General features: G+C 41.9%; 1 protein-coding gene and 2 long non-coding RNA genes across 7 annotated transcripts in view; 2 read left to right on the top strand and 1 right to left on the bottom strand.

The window, feature by feature from the left end:
* Positions 1–25,234, top strand: part of LOC138772247 (uncharacterized) — a 334,081-nt gene that overhangs the window by 101,267 nt on the left and 207,580 nt on the right. The window lies entirely within an intron of this gene.
* Positions 1–25,234, bottom strand: part of LOC138771797 (uncharacterized) — a 69,498-nt gene that overhangs the window by 10,617 nt on the left and 33,647 nt on the right. The window lies entirely within an intron of this gene.
* The window catches only part of TOX2 (TOX high mobility group box family member 2), a 99,819-nt gene continuing 84,957 nt past the window's right edge, over positions 10,373–25,234 (top strand). For 2 of the 4 annotated variants that reach the window (XM_069951798.1, XM_069951797.1), the window contains exon 1: positions 10,373–10,653. In XM_069951798.1, coding sequence (XP_069807899.1) covers positions 10,555–10,653 — 99 coding nt within the window. In that variant the 5' untranslated portion in view covers positions 10,373–10,554. Of the gene's footprint in view, positions 10,654–13,177; positions 13,393–25,234 lie in introns of those variants that run through there. The other 2 variants (XM_069951801.1, XM_069951799.1) reach the window with 1 other exon arrangement.

The following is a 25,234-nucleotide window of genomic DNA, read 5'->3' as shown; positions in this document are numbered from 1 at the left end:
GTCACCAATCCTGACCGGAGGGATTGGTGGTGACAGATGACCAACAGGCTTTGTCGCCACCAAGGATTCCCTGTCTTTCCAGGGCTTGATCAAGTTTATGTGATAAACTTGGAAAGGCTTCCTTCTACCTGGTTGGTGTACCTTGTAGTTGACCTCACTGATCTTCTCTACAATTTCATAGGGACCCTGCCACTTTGCTAAGAATTTGCTTTCTACAGTGGGAACAAGTATGAGTACCCGGTCACCTGGGCTAAATGTCCTGATTCTTGCAGAACGATTGTAAATTCTGCTTTGGCCCTCTTGCGCCCTCTGGAGGTGTTCCCTTACTAGGGGCATTACAGTGGCTATACGGTCCTGCATTTGTGCTACATGCTCTATAACACTCTTGTATGGGGTGGACTCACTTTCCCATGTCTCTTTCGCTATATCCAATAAACCCCTAGGGTGACGACCATAGACTAATTCGAAGGGAGAGAACCCTGTGGACGCTTGGGGTACTTCCCTAATAGAAAACATCAGATAAGGTAGTAAGTGATCCCAATCACGACCATCCTTTTCCACCACTTTTTTTAACATATGTTTCAGGGTTTTATTAAACCTCTCCACTAACCCGTCTGTCTGTGGGTGATATACAGAGGTACGTAGGTGTGAGATTTTAAACAGTTTGCATAGCTCTTTCATCACCTTTGACACAAATGGTGTACCTTGGTCAGTCAAGATTTCCTTGGGGATCCCCACCCTGGAAAACATATAAAACAATTCCCGTGCAATTGTTTTAGAGGTAGTGTTTCTTAGGGGTACAGCCTCAGGATAGCGGGTCGCGTAGTCCAACACCACTAGAATGTACTGGTGTCCCCTAGCCGACTTTACAATGGGACCCACCAAGTCCATTGCGATCCGGTCAAAAGGTACCTCTATGATGGGGAGTGGGACCAAAGGACTGCGAAAATGCGACACTGGAGCGCTAAGCTGACATGTGGGGCACGACTCACAGTATTTTTTTATGTCAGCATAAATCGCAGGCCAATAAAACCTCTGGAGGACTCTCTCCTGTGTTTTATCTGTCCCCAAGTGTCCCCCAAGGACATGATTATGGGCCATGTCGAGTACCTGACGCCGGTACGACTTAGGCACCAGAAGCTGTTCCACCACCTCATCATTAATTTTAGTGACTCTGTAGTAGAGATCATTTGTCATAGAAAAATGTGGAAATTTTTTCTCAGCTTCTGGTTCCTGAGGTACCCCATTCATAACAGTGACCTGCTCTCTCGCATTTTTGAGAGTGGGGTCCTGTAATTGTGCAGTACCAAAATTATCCCTAGACACCTCTAAGTCTGGAACATTTTGCGCAGTGGGAGGAGCCTCTTCCTCACCAGCCAGGACCTGCAAAGGAAAAGCATCATATTCCTCCTGTACATTTTTATCATTTACCGTGGGTAATGCAATAGGCTTAGGGGTCTCCTCACTCCTTTCAGGGGATTGTTGTTTTCCCCATAGAGCCCAGAACAAAGGAAAATCACGCCCCAATATAACATTATGCATAAGGTTTTTAACCACACCCACTTCATATTGTACAGCACCTAGTTCAGTCCCGACATTAGCCCGTACTATAGGGTAAACCTTTGTATCGCCATGTATGCATACCACACTCATATGTCTTGCTGGCACAAAGTCCCCAGTCACCAGGCTGGCATGCACCAGGGTGACAAGGCTTCCTGAGTCCAGCAACGCCTTAACAGGAAAGTCATTTACAGTAATGTTGCAGACTTGTGGTTCAGTCTCTAGTCCAGTGACTGCAACAAAAGACGGCTCCGCAAATAGCGACTGACGCCGGCTAGCGTCACACTCCATGGGCTCAGAGGTAAGAGGGCAATGGGCAGACATATGTCCCGTCTCGTGGCATCTCCAGCACCGGATAGGGCCTGGTCTCCTTGGCAGGGAGTCCTTTTTAGGGCCACTTAGCCACCGGGGTCCCCCACCAGTCTTTTGCCCCTGAGACACCTCCTGAGCGCTCTTCCCTCTATCAGCACCCCTCCACACTCCCCCAATAGATGGAAGTCTCTTACCAGATGATGGCACAGATCTGGCACTCCGGGGAGGTGACGGTGCTGCAGGAACATCACGGAGGTAGTCCTCGGTCGCCTGGAACCTCTCCACAAGGCTGACGAGTTCGTCGGCACTCCTAGGGTCGCCTTGTCCCACCCAGCGTTGTAGATCAGCAGGAAGGGCACGGAGGTAGCGATCCATCACGACCCTCTCTAGGATCTGGGCAGGAGTAGAGGTGTCTGGCTCCAACCATTTTCTTGCCAGATGAATCAGGTCGTACATCTGGGACCTCGCTGACTTGTCCAGACTGTAGCTCCAGTTGCGGACCCTCCGGGCACGGACAGCAGCAGTAACTCCTAGTCGGGCGAGTATCTCTGCTCTTAGCCGAGGATAGTCCTTGACCTCTTGCTCACTGAGGTCATAATAGGCCTTTTGAGGTTCGCCTGTTAAATAGGGAGCAATGACCTCTGCCCACTCAGTGGAGGGTAACTTTTCTCGCTCAGCCACACGCTCAAAGACAGTTAAGTAGGCCTCAACATCGTCATCAGCAGTCATCTTTTGCAGCGCACGCTGCACAGCTCTTCTCACAGACAAAGTCTCTGGCGCGGCTGCTGCCACCAGCTGGGGATTAGCACCTGCAGACGCCTCTTGCTTTGCTATCAGGTGCTCAATAAGTCTCTGTTGTTGAGCCATTGCTTGCTGATGTGCAGCCATTGTCTGTTCATGGCGCAGATTAGCGGCTGCCTGATCCTGTTTAGCGGCTGCCTGAGCCTGTTGTTGTGCGGCCAGTGCCTGTTGTTGTGCGGCCAATGCTTGCTCATGGCGTAGGTTAGCGTCTGTCAGAGCCTGTTGTTGCTGCATATTCACTTGCATTAACTGCTTCATCATCTCCTCCATGTTGCTTGACTGTTTTTGGAGTGAAGCCGCAGCCTTCACCCAGGACATAAGCAGCTGTAGCCAAGTTGATGCACACCGTTGCCCCTAGCAACCGTTTTGCCCGCTCCGCAGCACCAATTGTAGGGATCTTCCCGGGGGATGGTGTGTTTGGACACAGTTCCGGCAGCAAACTTGGGCTCATAAAACAGCTTTGGGTGTTTATTTGTAGCATAAACAGTCCAGTAACATAAATACAGCAACACCGTGCAGTGAGAATAAACAAAACAAAAAGTCCTGCCCGTCTGGGCGCTTACTAATACAGCAGGTTACCTCTCTGGCACTTCAGTGATCAGTATTGCGGGGTGTGAACAGGCCCCAGCAGCGGCTGTCTTCCCAGCTCTCACCAAACAGCATGCAGGCTGTTCACTCCTGGCTGAGAGAGAGAGACCTGTACACTGAGCACAGCTTTTGCCTTCTCAGGCTGATTGGGATCAGAGCTCACCTGATCCCAAAACCCACACTGGATCGAGGGGGAGGGAATGGCAAGTCCCACTACCAAAACCTACCTGCCATTCCATGTAAGTCCAGGCCCGGCAATAATAAATAATAGCTCAGCAGCATAACACTGCTGAGCACAGATGCCTCCTGGACTCACCATCTCACACTGTGTATCAACCTGGGTGAGATGTACATCCCCTCGAGCACTTTACCAGTGACATGTCCACAATATATATATACACAGTATATATATATATATATATATATATATATATATTTTACACACATATATACACACACATATATATCCAGCCCTTGCTGCCTGATAGTTGGCACGTGTAATTGCTCAGTAAACAAGCGCCCATGAGCGCTTGTTTACCGTTTATGGCCTGGTTCAGACTACATATAACACCAGCCGTTCTGTTACCCGGCTGGGTCACAGAACAGCCAGTGCCAGAGAAGAACATCTCGGAGAGTACTGCAGTACCGGCCGGAAGATCTTCATTCATTTCTGCATCATAATTCCCCGCTGCACACAATGGAGCGTGCAGCCAGAGCCGCACTCCCCATTGTGTGAACTGACATGTTCTGTGTGGCAGCTACTCAATGAATAGCGGCGCAGAAAACTGACATGTCTGTTTTTTGTGTGGCCGGATGGAATCCCGGCCGGAGCGTATACAATGTGTATGTATATATGTACTATGTGCATACGCTCCGGCCGGGGGTTTCATTCATTCACATACAATGTATGTTTTGCATAAATCACGGCCGTTGTTGCAAATTGCATCAATGGCCGTGATTTATGCACAACATACATTGTGTGAACATGGCCTATGATTGGGCCGTGTAATAGGACCCTTAGTTTTAGCCCCAGTGGTGAGAATTAAAAAACTTCAAGATATCAGGAATATTTTATAATATTGATAGAAAAATGGAAAATTTGAAAAAAATGTTACCAAAAATTCTTTAAAAAATATGTTTAACATAAAAACATTGGAGGAGATTTGTCAGACATGGTGTAAAGTGAAACTGGCTCCGTTGCCCCTAGCAACCAATCAGATTCCACCTTTCATTCCTCACAGACTCTTTGGAAAATGAAAGGTGGAATCTGATTGGTTGCTAGGGGCAACTGAGCCAGTTTCACTTTACACCATGCTTGATAAATCTCCCCCAAGATTTGTATTTTAACTTGGAGTTCCCCTTTAATAATATTGCATACACTAACAATAAGGATACTACGAGGCACCGTATATCTGTATATAGAAGGACCAGCGTATATGACTATGCATACAGCATATATATAGCTAACATAACCGCCTCTATATGCATTTTATACCTTTTATTACTTTCTTTTGTTAAATAAAAAATTCTTTGATGTGGAAATTTACACATTTTACACGTTACATTAAGATGCTTTTAAAGTCTGCCGTAATTTATTCTACTTTCTGTATATTCTACTTTATGGGTTTAACCCCACTATACCCAGCGTACATAGGAATTCTCAGGTTAGGCCAGTATTCTCCAACCAGTCACTCTCCAGCTGGTGCAAAACTACAACTCCCAGCATGCCCTGGCAGTAGAATGTAGTCAGGCCCTGCTGTGAGAGTACATATACACTGATGTGCCCCTTACATATAATTGTTGCCCCTATGCAAATGTGTTTCCTTTCAAATCAGCTGGTGTGATAAACATATAGATTTGTAATTTACTTCTATTTGAAAATCTCCAGCCTTCCAGTACTTATCAGCTACTGTATGTCCTGCATAAAGTGGTGTATTCTTTCCAGTCTAAGGCTATGTTCACACTACGTTTATTTTCGTAAAACTACGGCCGTTGTTGCCGATTGCAACAACAGCCGTGATTAATCTGAAAATATACGTGACGTTGCCACCGATGGAATCCCGCCCGGGATCCCCAGCGGCGCAGCGAGAAGCTGACATGTCATTCATTGAATAGCAGCAGCAGAAAACCCTGTAAGTGCATACTGTGGAGCCACACACTCCATAGTGTGTAGTAGAGAATTCTGATGCGGGCGCGCACAGATGCGCCCACATCACAACTAAGCGACGCTAAAGTTCTTTTCTTAGACCGGCCATTCTGTGACCCGGCCGGGTCACGGAACGGCCGGTCTCCTACAAGGTCTCTCTGCTGCCACCTCTGTCCATGTCAGGAACTGTCCAGAGCAGGAGAGGTTTTCTATGAGGATTTGCTGCTGCTCTGGACAGTTCCTGACATGGACAGAGGTGGCGGCAGAGAGCACTGTGTCAGACTGGAGAGAATACACCACTTCCTGCAGGACATACATTAGCTAAAAGAACTGGAAAACTGGAGATTTTGAAATAGAAAAAAAAAAATCTATATAACTTTATATTACTGGTTGATTAGAAATTATGGGGGGGGGGAATCTCCGGAGTACCCCTTTTATTTGTTTAAAGGAATCCTTCACTTTCATAAAAAATATCTATAAGATGCTTATTGCACCAGCCAAACGCTGCCCTGAGCTTTTTTATTTTTTTAATGCACTCATCAAATGTGTATACTGTATATGTATTATATAGTGTTTCCTAAGGCATCACATGGTCATGCATGCAACCTGGTCCCTTATACCCAATGAGCTTCTACATGACAAATGGGAGTCTGTAGAGCTGTCCCCCCCCCCTTGCAGTATGTGTTGTGAATTGAAAGATAAAAATAAAATAATAAAAAATAAATAAATAAATAATAAAGAAAAAAAAAAACAAAGAAAAATAAACAACAATAATAATAATAATAATAATAATAATAATAATAATAATAATAAATAGAAGGTGGCTGATTCTCCATTGTACATCCTGCAGGCATATTGTGTGTGATAGGTAAAGCCTCTGGGAGAGTCCACAAGCCTTGTTGTAAAACACTACACATAATACACCATTATGGAAGTGTACGGGTCTGTGAGCACAGGGACAATTAATTGTTAGTATGACAGCTTCCATTCTATACCATTCCCCTGGGATATCACATTGTCTTTAGGGACGTTATTGATGCCTCAGATAGTGTGAAGTATATTGTTTATAGGCGTATAGAACGATAAGAAGTATATTGTCTATGTCCTGTATATGTGTACTTACATAGCACCAATATCTTCGTACTGTATGTCCAAAGGTGAGACCTCCAGCTCCAGGTAAGTATAAAAAAATTTTTATTAAGTCTGGTTAGGGCTATGTTCACACAACGTCAAAAATATTGAAAAGGCGGACGATTTTCATATTTAAAAAAAATGTCCGTTTTTAACCAGATTTAACTGACTGCAAAGGCGCACAGTGTATTGAATAACGGCCATTTTTGCCGCGGACGTCAAAATAATGAACATGATCATTATTTCCGGACGTCTTTTGCAAACAGCGGACATTTTTTATTAGTTGTTCACACACAGTTTTTCTTTTGTCACCGTTCTTTCTCCATTTTTACTATTAAAGGGGTAGTGCGGCGCTAAACAATTATTCACTAAATAACACACATTACAAAGTTATACAACTTTGTAATGTATGCTATGTTAGTGAATGGCCCCCTTCCCTGTGTCCCCCCACCCACGCTAGACCTGGAAGTGTAGTGCTCTATACTCACCTGATTCGTGTCGACCCCCGTCCGCCATCTTGTGACAATGATGTCATCTTCGGTAGGCCGGCCGAACCGTCCCTCGTGCCGGCCCCCCTCTGCCGCATCATCAGCTGCTTAGCCACGATTGGCTGAGCATAACTGTGCTCAGCCAATCGCGGCTGAGCAGCTGTTGACGCCGCAGAGGGGGGGGCGGCATGAAGGAGGGCTGGTGCGATCCCAAGATGGCGGCCAGGGTCGACACGAATCAGGTATGTATAGTGCACTACACTTCCGGGGGTGGGGGGGACACGGGGAAGGGGGCCATTCACTAACATAACATACATTACAAAGTTGTATAACTTTGTAATGTGTGTTATTTAGTGAATAATTTTCACCCCTTTAAATTCAATGGACTTTTCAATTAAGCTGCACCCAAAGGTCAATTAGTAACCGCAACTAGAATAATGTACTAACACCAGGGAGGCATGGCTGCTTAATAACGTCCGTTATTTTAGACTCAAAATGATGGACGTCATTTTAAATGTAGCAGAAAAAACGTTGTGTGAACACGAAATTTTTTGGGGAAAAAACAGGTGGAAAAAAAGATTTAAAAATGGATGCATTTGTGTGCATCCGTTTTGATCAGTTATCCCATTGACTTCCATTATAAAAAAGAAGGCTCAAAACGCATCAATTTCAGATTTTTTAACGTACACAAAAATGTGGTTGACCACATTTTTGTGTACGTTAAAAAACATGCGTTTTTATCCTTTTTTTATACTGGAAGTCAGTAAAAAAAAAAAACCCACAACAATGCACTGACAATAAAAAGGCACAAAAAAGAAGAAGAAGAGCGCCAACACGAACCTCAGTGTTTGAAACGCGTTGACACTAAGAATCTCAGTGTGTAAACTAAGGGCCCTATTCCACGGGACGATTATCGTTCGCATAATCGTTAACGATAAACGATCCAAAAGACCGCTATTGCGAAAGACCTGAAATCGTTCACCCATTTACATGGAACCACATTCGTTACTTATGATCGTTCTTGCGTTCGTCTTGTTGTCGCTATTGCGTTCCGTCACTATTGCGAAAGACCGAACATCGTCTTATTTAATGCGAACAATTTGCGAACGAACAACAATAAAAATAGGTCCAGGTCTTTTTAAACGATCAACGATTTCTCGTTCGGTCGTTAGTCGTTAACTGCTATTCAACCGAGCGATTATCGTTTAGATTCGAACGATTTAACGATAATCTGAATGATAATAGGGCCCTAACAGGATGCAAAGAATTCCAACGCTTTTCAAACACTGAGATTCAGATTTAAAATGTGTTCTTTGTATCTTTTTAGTGTCAATGCATCGTCGTGTTTTTTAACTAGACCAATTTTAAACGTTGTTGTTGTTTTTTTTTACACTTTTTATACTTACCTGGCTTTTTTTTTTTATATTGGATTGGTGGGAAGCACCAAGGATGGCTTGTTATCGATAATGATAATTTCTATGGTTACACAAAGACTGTGTTCACATGTGGCATTTATTTTGTGTTGATTTTTGCTGCGAATTGCGCTGTAAAATAGCAACATTTAGACACGGTTTTGATGAAACGCTGTAAAATGGCGATATTTTACCACAAAAGATGCAAAATAGCAAAAATGCACCATTAGTGCAAAATAAACACACTGGGGGACTGATGTATCAAGACTGGTGCCCGAGTACGCCATTGATAAATAAAGCCCCGCCTCCCTTTTCCCTGTCCGGATTTACCAAGAGGCGCATGCCAGTCATTGTCTGCAATCCGCAAAGAATTTATCCACATTACAACCGTAGTCTGTATTTTTTGTAGATATTACGAACATTCCCATTGACTTCTATGGGAGAATGTTTCCCGCAATTACGGTCCGTACTAGGCCAGGTCCTGTTTTTTTGGTGGCCCAAATTGCGGATCTGAAAAACTATGGACAGTGTGAATAGCCCATTAGAAATCAATGTATCCTAAATGTGTCTGTAATGACTAATCCGTAATTACAGATAAATTTACAGAACACGTGAATAAGGTCATAGATAAATAACAGAGATAAATAGATAGATAGATAGATAGATAGATAGATAGATAGGAGATAGATAGATAGGAGATAGATAGATAGATAGATAGATAGGAGATAGATAGATAGGAGATGGATAGATAGATAGATAGGAGATAGATAGGAGATAGATAGATAATAGATAGATAGATAATAGATAGATAGATAGATAGATAGATAGATAGATAGGAGATAGATAGGAGATAGATAGATAGATAGATAGATAGGAGATAGATAGATAGATAGATAGATAGATAGATAGATAGATAGATAGATAGATAGATAGATAGAAGATAGATAGGAGATAGATAGATAGATAGATAGATAGATAGATAGAAGATAGATAGATAGATAGATAGATAGATAGATAGATAGGAGATAGATAGATAGATAGATAGATAGATAGATAGGAGATAGATAGATAGATAGATAGGAGATAGATAGATAGATAGATAGATAGATAGATAGATAGATAGGAGATAGATAGATAGATAGATAGATAGAAGATAGATAGATAGATAGATAGGAGATAGATAGATAGATAGATAGATAGGAGATAGATAGATAGATAGATAGATAGGAGATAGATAGATAGATAGATAGATAGATAGATAGGAGATAGATAGATAGATAGATAGGAGATAGATAGATAGATAGATAGATAGATAGATAGATAGATAGATAGATAGATCATAGATTTAGATTAGATAGAGATAGATTTTTTATCTACATACAGACACACACACATATGTATATTTATTTATGTATATGGATATATGTGTGTGTGTGTGTGTGTTGCTCTGTATGGGGGTGGGGGAGGGGGAATGCTTTACATTACAGTCTATTAAGTGCTGCAGGTGTTAATGGGAAAACTTGCATTAAAGTGATAATCACGATGCACATTCCAGATATTGAGCGGTAAGTTCTCCGACTGTCATTAACTATTAAAGTGCCAATATGCAAAGTGAGGAAGGTAAAGGGCGAAATAAAAGAATGGCAGAGCTTCTACACCAGGGAAGGCTGGGGTCCACCAAAGGGTTAATAAAAAAGAAAAGGAGAAGGAGGGAGAGTGAAAAGAGGGAAAGAGGGAGAGTGGGGAGAGAGGCCTGGGAAAGAACAAGAGAGAAAAGAGAGAGGGGGGTTGAAAATAGTGAGTGAGAGAAAGAGAGAGACCACAGAACGGATGTTTGAGAGAAGGAGAATAAATGATGCCCAACCCCCCCACCCCTTCCCTCTCCCTCCTCTCTCTCTCTCTCTCTCTCTCTCTCTCTCCCTCTCTGTCTTGTTGTTTCAAACAATAGACACAGACTCCCTCCCTCTATCACACACACACACATACACACACACACATACATACACTCAGCAAGAGGCAGTGCCGCTCACACAGGAGCCTGAAGAAGAGAATCTAAAAAAAAAAAATCTATACACAAAACCTCAAGCTGCTTTAATGCCCCTCCGGCCGCCTTGTGATGGACGTTAGGTTCTACCCTCCTGCCCCCACCAGCGTGGGCACCTTATCTACAGACCCCACCTGCCTCAGCCCCCTGGACTTTTATCACTGCAACAAGGTACAGTGTTCACACTCTGCTGCTGCCACATCTGCTCTTATTCCTCTGCTTTGCTGCTATTGCTTATTGATTGGTAAAGGGTTAAGAGAGCGGTGGTGGATGGTAACTTTGTGTTGGTAGTGACCGGTGTGACGGTGGGATGGATACTGACGCACCGGATCATTAGAAAGAGTTCACCGGTTGAGAAGTTGGTGCGGGCTGGTCCGGTCCACCACATCGGGGGCAATGTGCTGGAGGGTATTGGGCACGGCGATGGGCTCGCTGCATGCTCCCAACTTGTGGTACTTTGGGATGACAGCAGGTTGTGATCAGGGAAGGATGCTTGTTTAACCCTCTCATGGCTGAAGTCTCCTCTATGTGCAGATACCATAGGAAAACCCTCACCTCACTAACAAATTTTTTTGAATTTTTTTTAAATTTTTTAATTTTTATTTTTTAAATTAAAATGCCATGTTAAACCATGTTGTGATACAAGCCTGGGGTGACTGTATGAACATCATGGTGGGGTCGTAATGACCGCCATGAATTATTGGAGGTAGTTTTATTGACCCACATAAATTCATAAAAGTCCTGAAAGTTGTTATGGCCATGAATTATAGAAGGTACAAGTAGCCTGATGCCCCCTATGAGTATAGAAGGTATGATGCCCAGTTTGAGTATAGAAGATATGATGCCCAGTATGAGTCTAGAAGATATGATGCCCACTATGAGTATAGAAGGTATGATGCCCACTATGAGTATAGAAGGTATGATGCCCACTATGAGTCTAGAAGATATGATGCCCACTATGAGTATAGAAGGTATGATGCCCATTATGAGTATAGAAGGTATGATGCCCACTATGAGTCTAGAAGATATGATGCCCACTATGAGTATAGAAGGTATGATGCCCACTATGAGTATAGAAGGTATGATGCCCACTATGAGTCTAGAAGATATGATGCCCACTATGAGTATAGAAGGTATGATGCCCATTATGAGTATAGAAGGTATGATGCCCACTATGAGTCTAGAAGATATGATGCCCACTATGAGTATAGAAGGTATGATGCCCATTATGAGTATAGAAGGTATGATGCCCACTATGAGTATAGAAGATATGATGCCCAGTATGAGTATAGAAGGTATGATGCCCACTATGAGTCTAGAAGGTATGATGCCCACTATGAGTATAGAAGATGTGATGCCCACTATGAGTATAGATGTGATGCCCACCATGAGTATAGAAGATATGATGCCCACCATGAGTAAAGAGGGTATGATGCCCACTATGAGTCTAGAAGATATGATGCCCACTATGAGTATAGAAGGTATGATGCCCATTATGAGTATAGAAGGTATGATGCCCACTATGAGTCTAGAAGATATGATGCCCACTATGAGTATAGAAGGTATGATGCCCATTATGAGTATAGAAGGTATGATGCCCACTATGAGTATAGAAGATATGATGCCCAGTATGAGTATAGAAGGTATGATGCCCACCATGAGTATAGAAGGTATGATGCCCACTATGAGTATAGAAGATATGATGTCCACTATCAGTATAGAAGGTATGTTGCCCACTATGAGTATAGAAGGTATGATGCCCACTATGATTATAGAAGGTATGATGCCCACTATGAGTATAGAAGGTATGATGCCCACTATGAGTATAGAAGGTATGATGCCCACTATCAGTATAGAAGGTATAATGCCCAGTATAAGTCTAGAAGGTATGATGCCCAGTATGAGTATAGAAGGTATGATGCCCAGTATGAGTATAGAAGGTATGATGTCCACTATGAGTATAGAAGGTATGATGCCCAGTATGAGTATAGAAGGTATGATGCCCACTATCAGTATAGAAGGTATAATGCCCAGTATAAGTCTAGAAGATATGATGCCCAGTATGAGTATAGAAGGTATGATGCCCACTATGAGTATGGAAGACATGATGCCCACTATGAGTATGGAAGACATGATGCCCACTATGAGTATAGAAGATATGATGCCCACCACGAGTAGACATAATGGTGGTACATGTCCCTGTTTTATCAATGCATGTCCACATAACCCATGGGCACACCATGAATTCATAGAGGTAGTTGCGTCGGCCGCCCTGAATTCATCGAGGTTTGTCACGCTAACCTTTCCATGACTTCCAGTGTGTCATTCCCTGAGCTCCCGAACAGGTGACAAGTTCCTGAGACACCCGGCATGGTTGGCTGAGCTCCTTCCTAGGGAATACAAACACCTTACAACTCCTCTCATGGACTGCCATTGGCTACACCTCGTCCTTCCCACTTCCAAATCCCCCCAAAACCATTCCTAGCCTGTCCACCCTCCCCTCCCTTCTCCGGCCATTAAAAATAAATGATTATAAGATCACGCCTTCATTTCCATGTGTATGGAAATGTGCTTTGCCTTTAACCTCTACAATCCCGGACTAAAAAAAAAAAAAAAAAAATTCCAAAAATATGAAAAAAAAAGAAGAAATAAAGCTGTCCTCCCGCATTGTATCTCCTTATAGACTTGAGGTGAGCCGACACACAATTGAGGAAAACAATTTGAGATGTCAGATATAATGGTGCGGCATCTAACAGGAAAATGTCCTCATTTATGTGCTAGTTGGGTTCATAGTAAACTTGCAGTGCATATAGGCAGACGTGCCGGAGGTCTGCTAAATTATACAGGGTTTTCACTCCGCTGGATCTACCAGAACTTGCCATGTTCCGGATTTTAGACAAATATCTTAGGGTAAGTATTGCTTTATTGTCTTTACTATCTTTTTTTTTTTACATTTTATGCTACTTTATGTGCATGTTACGTATAGGGAGGCACCATCCGGGCTCTATTGTTTAACCTGTACTGTGTGTTCTATATGTTCATATGAATATATATATATATTTTTTTTTTTTTTTGCTGATTTGTGACTTAGTATTACTTAGTAGGTCAACCGCTAGAGAAGCCCACTGTATGGACATGGCGAGTAGGGATAGTTTTAAAGGGTTAAACTCATCCAGGGGTCCTTTATTGGCACAAAACACGGATTTAGCTTTTAAAAAAAAAAATCAATTAGCATTTGTTGATCAACAAGCCGGTCCTGATAGCAGCAGCCGAGAGAGTGTAGTGGCCATTGAGGAGGCTGGGAAGGTGCTGGCGGCAGCACTGTCCACGCTGAGTTCTGAGAGTTATTCTCATGGTGACGGATCATCACAAGGCCTTTGTGTCAGAACAAAAGTTACAAGGACTGGAAATACCTCTGTGTACATTGTTCTAAGCTTATTTACAGGGCCGGAGCCGGGCATAAACAACGCTCACCCCCTTAATGCAAGGGAGCAAGGCAATTTCACAATTTCAGAGATATAGAATTTTTTTTATATACTTTTATGCATATTTGCAGCATGTTGCATTTACATATATATATATATATATATATATATATATATATATATATATATATATATATTCAGGTAATTCTTTGTTCCTATGCACATGGGTGATATATATATAGGTATGTGTATACATATCATTGTGTAAATATTGATAATATATTTCTTAATCGCCGCTACATAGACATAGAATTTATTGTGTATATAGGTCGCCTTTTAACATCCCTCTAACACCTGAGCACCCTATTTACTAAAGCCATTTTTTTCAATGAACAGACGTCAGAATTGGGAGGTTGATGCATACCGTAACGTCTTACAACTTATTAAATTAAAAAAAAAATTAATTGCATGCAGCTGCTGCTGTTTTTGGTGACTTGCGATAAAAGACGTCCGGCGTCTTCTAAGAAAAGTTTATGCTGTATAAGGAACTGGCTATATTCCCATGGCTGTATACTATAGTGAGGGTTACATTTGGACTGTGTGCAGGATAGTATAGGGATAAGTAGCACCTTTACATATATATATATATATATATATATAGTTTATAAGCTATATTGAAGCATATATATCAGTATTTTTTAAATGCCATATAGACAATGCACTCGTGTATAGTTGTATATTAATGTATAGTGCTATTGAGGACACCAGAATTAAGCCACACAACTAAATTAATGGTTATTTATCTGAATGAACTAAGGTCTTGTGACTGGCACGTCAGCTAGGCGAATATAGAAAAGTGAAATCATGCAATGCTGTCACCATTCATGTAGATCTACAGTGTGACCATTCATATTATTAACCTCTAACCATATAAGAAGGCCGGCCCTGCACCCAGGATGGGGACAGAAGCTCCCCTGCAATCATGTTACACGCGCCTTCCCCTATGCCACATGCTGGGTGCTAAATGTGCTCTTTACCGGTGAGAACACTGAATAGTATAGGGGGAATTATTTATACCATGACTATGTTACAGGACCAATATATATATATATATATATAGCTCTTCGATACTGCACAGACCTTAGAGAGTATTAGGGGGTCATTTACCCACATGCATTGATGACAAAGAATTCTCTCCCTACTCTATTATAATATAATATCTATCATAGATAGATAGATAGATAGATAGATAGATAGATAGATAGATAGATAGATAGAACAGTGATATAAATACACACTAAAATTATAGTGTAAACAGATATATACTTAATTGTCAGGCAAATTTTCCACTGACTTGTAGAGCAAGAAAGAGATCAATAGTCTGACTGCAGTACCAAAAACGACCACTTGGTGCCACTGTGGCCCCTGCTTCTGTTCTGCACTTTGGTAGGTCAGGGGAGATAGCACATAGAGTGAAATTGGTTTGTCGTTCCTGGATTAGGGAGAAAAATTAAACCTTGTGTTCAATGTTCTGCTTTTTTTGTGCTATTAGCAAGAAAATATCAAATATCTCGGCCTGGAAGCTTTTTGAGAATTAAGGGGGGGGGGTTTAGGATTTAGTATCCTCGTCTTCTCGGCAAGCTGTCTTTGCTATAAGACGACTTTAGTTAATTTGTTAATTTGGTGTTAATTAGAAAGTTTAATAAAGAAGAAAGGACTGTGGACGGGCAACTCGCTGTGCCATGGATACTCTGTGACCCAGAAAACATCTGCTGCTAGGGTTCAGGGGTGGACAGACATTTCTAAAGCTAATATGGCACCTAGCCAGTGTAGAGCTCCGTAACTGTTCTTATGGTGCACCTGTTGCCTATAGACACCATTTTATTAGCCTGAGCCAGGATCATGTGCATGTAGCATATATATTTAGTAGGCCACTTCGCTGTGCTCAAGTGTGAATTGTTCATTGTTTCATGTCTAGTTCCACTATAGAAATCTAAAATACTTAAAATAATTTTCCGGTGATTTTTTTTTTATATGCCACCATGTGCACTGAAAATAAAAAAAAAGTCTGTATACTCACCTCTACCAATCCTCTCACTGCTGACTCTTTTTCCACCTTCAAATGCCAGCTCAATGCATTGGTTAGCTGTGTGGGTACAAAAAGAGGACAGAAAGAAGAGTACTGCAGCAGAAGATCTGATAGATGCAGTGGTGGAGGTGAGTATGCAAGCATTTTATTTTATTTTTTTCAGTGCACTGGTGAAGGTGAGTATGCAAGCATCTTTTTCAGTGCACTGGTAGAGGTGAGTATGCACTCATTTTTTGTTTCCAGTGCACTAGTGGGGGTGAGTACGCAAGCATTTTCTTTTCAGTGCACTGGTGGAGGTGAGTGTGCACACATTTTTTTTTTTTCAGTGCACTGGTGGGGGGGGGGGGGGAGTATGCAAGCATTTACTTTTCAGTGCACTGCAAGGAAAGCATATATATATCTTTCCCCAACAATCTCCTTTAGGGTGCGTTCACACATACAGGATCTGCAACAGATTTGAAGTTGCAGATTCAAAGCAAATCAAATCTGGCCCTAAAATCTGCTGTGGATCTGCTGCAGATTCAAATCTGTGCCATTAAATCTGCTGCAGATCCTGTACGTGTGAACGCACCCCTAACCTGATTTTCAGAGTAACTTGAGCAGATTTACTTTTTTTTCCCCGAAACAGCGACCCCCTTTTCTATAGGCCTTGTCAGTTATTGCAGCTCAGACCCATTCAAGGGAATGGAGCTAAGATGCAATACCAGACACAGCTTTTACAAAACCGCGGTCAACAAAATATGGTGCAAATCTCAAACCTCAATTTTGCCATCTGTAACATCATGATTAAAAAAAAAAAGAGAGAAAAGTTAGAGACATCAAGTAAGTGTAAGCCATGTACACATCTGTTGGCTTATGGTGCCACTTTCAGGAACCTCCATGGGGTACAGAGTGTGTAGATACTGTGAGAATCAATAATTTGTAGCAGCTCATTTAACCTTTGGACCACATGTTGTCTCCTTAGGAATTAATAAAAAGACATTGCCATTTGTCAGGTGTAACTCCGACGTCATCCTCTATGGAATGTCTATTCAGACATAAGGCTCTGAGTCTCGCTGCTATATTAGGCCATAAAGTTGTTAAGATAATTTTGTTGTTGTCAGTTTAGTTTAAAAATATTATGTTATTTTGAAAAAAATATTTATAATAAATACTTTCCCTATTTGGAAACCTGTGCCCAAGAAAAATAACTGAAAAACCATTGGGAACTGCCATGGGTGCAACATTTACCCCCTTCAGTGACCATTTTTTCCCATCATGCTTGGCGTCAGTAAATCATCTCTAATATATTGTTCAGTGAAGTCATCAGCAACCTGTATATGTTGTTTTAAAAAAAAAAAATCTAAAATGTGCGGTACAGCAGTTGGACACTTATCCAAATGAAGCAGTCTGACAATGATAACTTGTAGGAGCCGATTTATAAAAACTCATCTCCAGTCTCTCTCAGTGTTAAGCGCTTCCATTGTTCTAACTCTGTCACAGGAGCAGAAGAACAAAAATGTAAGATCTGTTAAATGATGGAAACACACGGCAGCTGATGTACCCTATTGACTACAATGGGTTATGTTAGGTTTCCAGCATAGTGTCTCTGCATTCTGCACTTGGAGACTCCACATGCAAACCTAGATGCAGGTGTGAACAAAGCTTTACTGCTGCTGCAGTGTCTTTTCCCCCACCAGGCAATCTGAGTTTGGTATCTCTGTTATAGCTTTATAGTTCACTCCTGTGGTTGGTGCCATTGGCAACTCCCACTCTATACCTGCACCTGGAGAACAAGGACGCAACAGCTCCCCCTAGAGACCTAGAAACACATAGTTCTGACCCGGAACAAAGCTGGCAAAAACAGGCCATTGGTCTGGGAATTTAAAGGGTACCTGTCTCTTAAAAAATAAAAATAAAAAAACTTCATAAGGACATGTCAGAAGTTTTCATCAGTGAGGGTCCAGGTGACTCCAGATTCTAACATATTGCTTTGACAGGTACCTAAAAAAAACATTGTCCACCTGTCAGATTCCTTGATGCTCTGGTTGGATGCCACCATAGGAAGTCCTGGAAAACATGCAGATAGCTATAGGCCATAGGCTGTATCCATATTTTCTTGGTAGCCCTAGCGGGGACAACCAAGTTATGCAAATGCCGCATGCTTGGCTTCGGATGAATGTTGCCGAACCCAAACTTTCGGCAAGTTTACTCAACACTACTTAACACAACTTGGTCACACATAGATATACTGTATATGGCAAATTGTATATATGGAAAATTCTGCCCCTGGACAACCCCTGTATTCTTAAACTCTTGGACATCCCCTTTAAAGGGAACCTGTCACCCCCCGTGTCGGGGTAGAGGCCACCCGACCCCCCGCTAGAGCCCCGGATACTTACCCCATCTCGCCAAGTCCCGTTCCTAGAGCCGGTCCCGGGATGGAGATATTCCCATCTGAAGCCCGGTGAGATGGGTTTGACGCCCATAGAGAATGACGGCTTCATTCATTCTCTATGGACGTTGGACTCGCGCCAGGCTTCAGATGGGGATATCTCCGTCCCAAGACCGGCTCTAGGAACGGGACTTGGCGAGATGGCGTAAGTATCTGGGGCTCTAGCGGGGTTCGAGCGGCTTTCACTCTGGCATGGGGGGGGGGGGGGGTGACAGGTTCCCTTTAAGTGATCGTATAATATTACAGTAATATGATGCATATGAGGACAAATTTGACCCATTTATTTTTTTCATTCTTTGTGCTACAAAGGTCATTGCTAGAAGATTACTTGTTGGGTCATTTCCGGGTCACATTGTTTTCTTAGCTGTATTATAACGACATTTTACACGTTTTATTATCTACTTCCACTCGCCCATTGTCTTATTGTCATTGTTTATGTACCATTAGGGAAAATCACAATTCAGTATTTTGCAAACAGTTAAAACGGCCCCATCAGTTCATATGGGGTTTACTTTATCCATATAAATTCCTTTCTTTAGAGAAACAGGAAACGTGTACAACATAAAAGGCAGCTCGGCGTCATGCGGTTACACGCCATTCCTTATCATCCCACTGTAAACATCACATTATATATGTTATTGGAATAGCTTTCTATCTGATATGTTAGCTCGACTCTGCTCTAAAACTAAATATTAAAGAAATGGTGGCAATTGGCGGCATACCGCCGGAATTCTAATGTGTCTTGCAGAAACCTATTACATTTTTCCGTTCTAATTTTTGTAGATTTCATTTAAACATCCTTTCAAGGGACAAAATATACAAAAATTTGAACGAACAAAAGTAATAGGTTAACCAGACACCCTCCTCTCTGCCGACTTGGGGCAACTAGTTAAATGCGCGAGTCTCCCATTGATTTCAATGGGGTTTATTGCTCGACTTCAGCACTCAAGTGCTGAAAAGTGCTCTACTCACACACTCGTACATTTAAGTACTAGCTCAACAATATTAACCAAGTGTATGGGGGCCTCCTGCATCCACTCTGATGGTATATCAGGAAAGAGAAAGATGTATTGTATTACTTTGCATAAAGGGGAGATAAGCAACCACCATAGATGTCTTTCACTGGCTCTCTTTTCTTTCATAATTCAGAACATATTGGTGTTTGACAAAGCTGAGTATGCAGGTGTATGGTGGGTAGGGGTCAGGAGAAATAATAACAACAACCATACTACCTGAGCTCCATTTAGAAATATGCTTCAAAGCAAGCCCTATGGACGTATGCACAATAGACTTAAGAAGACCCTTTTGAATTGTATGGGAGAGTTTTCTAGGCACGCTCTGTGACCTAAGCAGAGGTGGTTGAGCCCTGAATGTGAATAGTCTGATCGTGTCTTATCTATATAAATGTTCATTGTAATTCTGTATGTAATTATAAACTGCTGGGACATTATACAGAACAGTAAGTGTCATCTTATAATTAGGCTTAGTGGTCAGAATGAAAACTGGGTTTGTCCAAGCTCTAATAAATTCTACATGAGATATTTCTAGGCATGCTCTGTGACCTAAGCAGAGGGGGCTGAACCCTCAATGTGACTGGTCTGAACATGTCTTATCTATATAACCATTCATTGTAATTCTATGTGTGATGACAAATTGCTGAGATGTTATTTATACAGAACAGGAAGTGTCAACTTATTATTAGGCTTAGTGGCCAGAATGAAAATTGAAAATTGCAAGATTTAAAGATTATTTTATAATATAGTGTAGATTGTAAGAGGAAAATAGAAAACAAAAACATCAACACCAAAAAGTCTTAAAACATTGACCATTATTTTCTGTGGACATATTCTCTTGAATTTAAATATTACCAGCAGGGTATTGTTCCATTGTTCCATTTGCTGTTACAGTATGGCTGCCTGTAATTTTGCTGACAATTTTCACGGGGGGCGTGAACATTAAGTCTGCTTAATTTATCATTTTTAATGCCGAAAAATGATAACGAATCCACTGGTGCGCGTGGGATTTATGTAGAGGCAGTGCGCCTCTACATAAATGAGCAAAGTGTGGGCGATGCGGGGACATTTCTAAGCCCGGCGCAGAAAAAACGCTGGACTTAATAATGTCCCCCCGTGAGTTCATCAGCAACCTGACCTCAGATTCAACCTTCCAGCATTACAAAGAAGCTACAATGTTGCAGAGAAAGCCTGCCAGTGACATGTTTACATCAGCCGTCTCAGAAGGGAGGGGGAGACAAAGAGAAAAGCTCACACACAGTATTTTGTGTCTTCAGCGGAAAGTAACTGCTCGGAACTGGGGGAAGGAGACTGAATAGATAATAACAAGTATGGAAGGAATTGTTAGTCTCACCATGGGCAGCAATATATGAAAAGTTCTGTGTGAGCGGAATACCCCTTTATTAACACGTGTTTGTATTGATTTTTCTCTCATTATGGAGAACATACTATTATGTTAGGGCTACACAGTAAGATGACATTGCCTGCCAGTGGTGGTAAAATTGCATCATTGGCTTCCATGTCGGGATGTGGAAACGCTCAATGCTCAGTCGTGTCATTACTTTTGATGAAGAGGAACCTCCAGTTCCCAATGCATGATCTGTTTATCTGTCTATAGGAAATGTCTGCAACCAGTCAGCAGTTGTGCAATGTTTCACTATAGAAGTAAAGAGGGTGCCCGCCGCAGTGGGTCACCGCCCGCAGGAGAGTGTCTGGCGCCCATATTAAGTCTCTAACATATTTCATCCATGATATAAAAAAAAAAAAAATGTGATCATCTTCTTCCTCCTTTCATTAGGGGATTTACTTTGGAAAACTGAAAGTGATTGTATCTTCATCTGTTTACATGTTGCTTTCATGGGAAATTTAATTCAGTTTCCTGTTATCAGCTCAGGCCAGAAATCTAATTTCAGCCAAAGCTTTCTAAAGCTTCTATTTTTTATATGCATAAGAGAGAGGACGGGAGCCTTGTAGGCCCTGAGCGGAGACAGAGCCTCGCTCTCCCCGTCCTGGTGCGGTGCCAGCTCCGGCTCCGTAGTCGCTCTACATTACATTTGTGTTCTAGTTAGGCACCTAGTCAGACTTTCCCAAGTTTCCGGAGAAATTTCATGTTGTGTTCAAGTAATAGAATAAAAGTCAGATGCAATGAACTAGAATGGAGCTTCAGAATAGAAAAGGAGGCAAATTCGGGAATGTAACAGGTACTGTTGACACTACACCTTAAAGGGGTACTCTGAAGGAAGAAAAAAAGTCAGAAATTTATATAGATTTGTAAATTACTTCTATTTAAAAATCAAAAGTATTTCAGTACTTATCAGCTGCTGTATGTCCTGTAGGAAGTGATGTATTCTTTCCAGTCTGACACAGTGCTCTCTGCTGCCACCTCTGTCCATGTCAGGAACTGTCCAGAGCAGCAGCAAATCCCCATAGAAAACCTCTCCTGCTCTGGACAGTTCCTGACAGTTCTGTCCATGGGTGGGTTCATACTGAGGGATTCTCGTGAATAATGTCCGCGGAATTCCGCTGTCTGTCCATGCGCCTTTCCGCCGGCTTCATAGACACCATTCTATGGGCCAGCGTATTACGCTATCCGCCGTAAGAAGTGACATGTCACTTCTTTCGGTGGATAGCGGAATACGCCGGTTCATAGCATGGTGTCTATGGAGCCGGCGGAAAGGCGCATGGACAGACAGCGGAATTCCGCGGACATTATCCACGAGAATTCCTCAGTATGAACCCACCCATGGACAGAGGTGGCAGTAGAGAGCATATATGTATATATTTATTGTGTAGGGTACCATCTCATGTTGGGGGGTTTCCTTGCAGCGTGTCATTTTATGGTAATTCACTGGTGTCTCTAAGCATGGGGCAGCAATCTGTTGGTCCTCTATAGGAAACAGTAGTTGTTCTCTCAGTTTGTGGTTATAATTGTGAACTCTTGTCTGTAAGATTAAAGGGGTACTCCAGCAAAAAAACTTTCCAGAAGAAACATGTACATGAGTAGTACCACTATCTCTGGTCATTGTATTACTTGTATATGGCAGTTTTCACCTATGGGGCCTTGATCTAAAAGGTATATTTTCCCCTGAGCTATTGGGTGAAGCCTAGCCTCTATGGTGTCTGTCATACGCTGCACACATATAGAAGACGGATCCTGCTCCTCTAAGTCTTTATAGAACATCCAGCATGGAGGGCATTATAGAGCAGTACTGAGCAGTAAAATCTGTTAATAATGAGATCTATTACATACTGTTGGCTTGTATATTCTCTATAGACTTAATAATGGTATAAACCAATCTCTCAGTAAGCTTCTAGTCCATTTGGCAGGCACAGGGACAAAACTGAACTTCTTTTCTGAAATAACGGTTAGGGTACTATTACACGGAACGATAATCGGCCCTATCCAGCCGATTATCGTTGTAATAGACACAACAATCAGTCAATGACAACGATCATCGGCTGATCACTGATATAGGTTTGGACCTATAATTGTCGGGCGCCGACCGTGTAATAGCGGTGCGCGGCCGGCGGCTGACGATTTACATTACCTATCCAGGCTACAGGGCTCCTCCTGCTTCAGAGTGGCCTGTTTGAGCTGACAGGCCGCTCAGCCAATCACTGGCCAGGACTGCCACGGCCAGTGATTGGCTGGGCGGCCTGTCAGCTGAGACTGGCTGCTCTGAAGCTGGAGCGCACAGGACCCGGTGAGAAGATCGCAAGAGGAGCCCTGCAGTCTAGACAGGTAATGTATACAGTTAAGCAAAGGCTGCAAGGACATCGGTAACGATGTCCATGCAGCCCTTGTTAGACGATTATTGGGCTGTGTGATAGGCCCAGTCTAGCAGATCGACACTCGTTTACAGTTATTATCGGGCCATGTAATAGTACCCTTAGTGTGTGTGTTGGTGTGTGTGCTTGGGCGGGGCTTTATAAAAGTAGAAAGCAGCATTTTTCTCTGATAAGATATACTTTAAAGTTTCTTATATTCCCTTGTACTGTAACAGTGCCCCAACCCATCATGAGCTCTAGACACTATTTTACTATGACTGTTACCCCTCTACCCCAATATGTCCACCTCCGGGCTGCAATGATATAAGCAGTTGGGGCAGGGGTGTGACAATACGAGGGGGGGTTCTTCTATACATATCCTCTTTGGAATGTGTGCTACTAGGCCAGAATGCAGACCTTCCGCTGGGCTTCTAGAGGAAGTTGGCACAAGCTGCTTTTACAGGTCATAAATTATTACAGAGGGAAGTGAGAGAGACGGTCCAGGAAATGCAGGGACAGCTGATAAGAGGAGATCTACATGACTGATAACTAGGACAGGGACAGCTAGTGGGAAACCACAGAAAGAATAGAAACACTGATGGATGAAAGAGAACATCACTCTTAAATTATTATCTGGGTCACAGCCCCATGAATGATGAGTGGCGTATATGTATATACCACACACTACAGGGATTGGGGTTGTGAGGCATGGCTCAAATATACTATTTTTATGCTAGTTTTTATCAATTTTCTTTTTTTTTTTTTTTTTATTACATTTTTTAAAGTGGTATTCTACTTTCTAATAAGCTTGCTCCATAGTCTTATTTTTTTTTTCTAGCTAACGGTGAAAGCCTAGACCAGACTGTCGGTAAGGCTAGGTTCACACTGCGTTTTCAGCATCCGTTTAACTGATCCGTTTTTTTTTAACGTCCAGAAAAATAGGGTCAGCAACGTTTTTTGGTCCGTTTTGGTCCGCCAAAAAAAACGGATCCGTTTTTTTTTATAATGGAAGTCAATGGAAAAACGGATGCACACAAATGAATCCGTTTTTTGCAATCCGTTTTTCATGCGTTTTTTGCAAAAAACGGATGCGTTAAACGGATGCTGAAAACGCAGTGTGAACCTAGCCTAAACAGTTATCCTAATGAAATTTATTTTTGCCAAAATGTGATTATTATAAAGTTGAGTCCTAAACTGTGTTTCTGTAACATGTAACATCACCAACGTAATTTTTTAGTAAAAACAAAAAAAAAAAACGGTTACTGTTTGATAACGGCGGCCGTTAATAATAGTCATGATTATTATTTACAGCGGCCGTGATAAAATGATGGCTGATATTTACAAAAAACAACAAATGTTATTTTACCTAAAAAAAAGATGAACATAGCCCGAATCTATGAACAACTGGCTCCTAGGCAATAGCTAGCCATTGATTTGTATAGTTATCTGCTCCAAGCTATAGTATAAGGCAAATTGTTTTTATATAAGTTGAGGTTATGTTCACACACTGTCAAAAATAACGGCCGTTTTTATTGGACAGCCTTCATTTAACAGCAAATAACGTCTGTAGTTATAAAATAACAGAAGTTATTTACCATGAAATGACGGCTGCTCGACAAAAACAGACGTCATTTTGACGGTGTGTGAACATAGCCCTAAAATGGAGGATATTATTAATAGTTCTGATCCGCTGTTTTCTTCCATGAATTTCTATAAATGAACCTCTAATTGCTTGTTAGGCTATGTTCACACAACGTCAAAAACAGAGAAAAGGATTTTTCTATCTAAAATAACGTCCGTTATTGCCACGATTTAACTGACTGCAATGGCAATGCATTGAAGTCAATGGAAAGACAGACTTTCAATGTACACAATGTATTGAATAACGGACATTATTGCCGTGGACGTCAAAATAATGTTCATGTTTATTATTTTCGGACGTCTTTTGCAAACAGCGGACGTTTTTTATTAGTTGTTGCCACAAGGTCTTTCATTTGTCACCGTTCGTTCTCCGTTTTTACTA

The sequence above is a fragment of the Dendropsophus ebraccatus genome, chromosome 14 (genome assembly GCF_027789765.1).
Source record: "Dendropsophus ebraccatus isolate aDenEbr1 chromosome 14, aDenEbr1.pat, whole genome shotgun sequence".
Taxonomy (NCBI): Eukaryota; Metazoa; Chordata; class Amphibia; order Anura; family Hylidae; genus Dendropsophus; species Dendropsophus ebraccatus.
The sequence above is the reverse complement of the archived record's forward strand: the minus strand, read 5'-3'. Positions and strand labels throughout refer to the sequence as shown.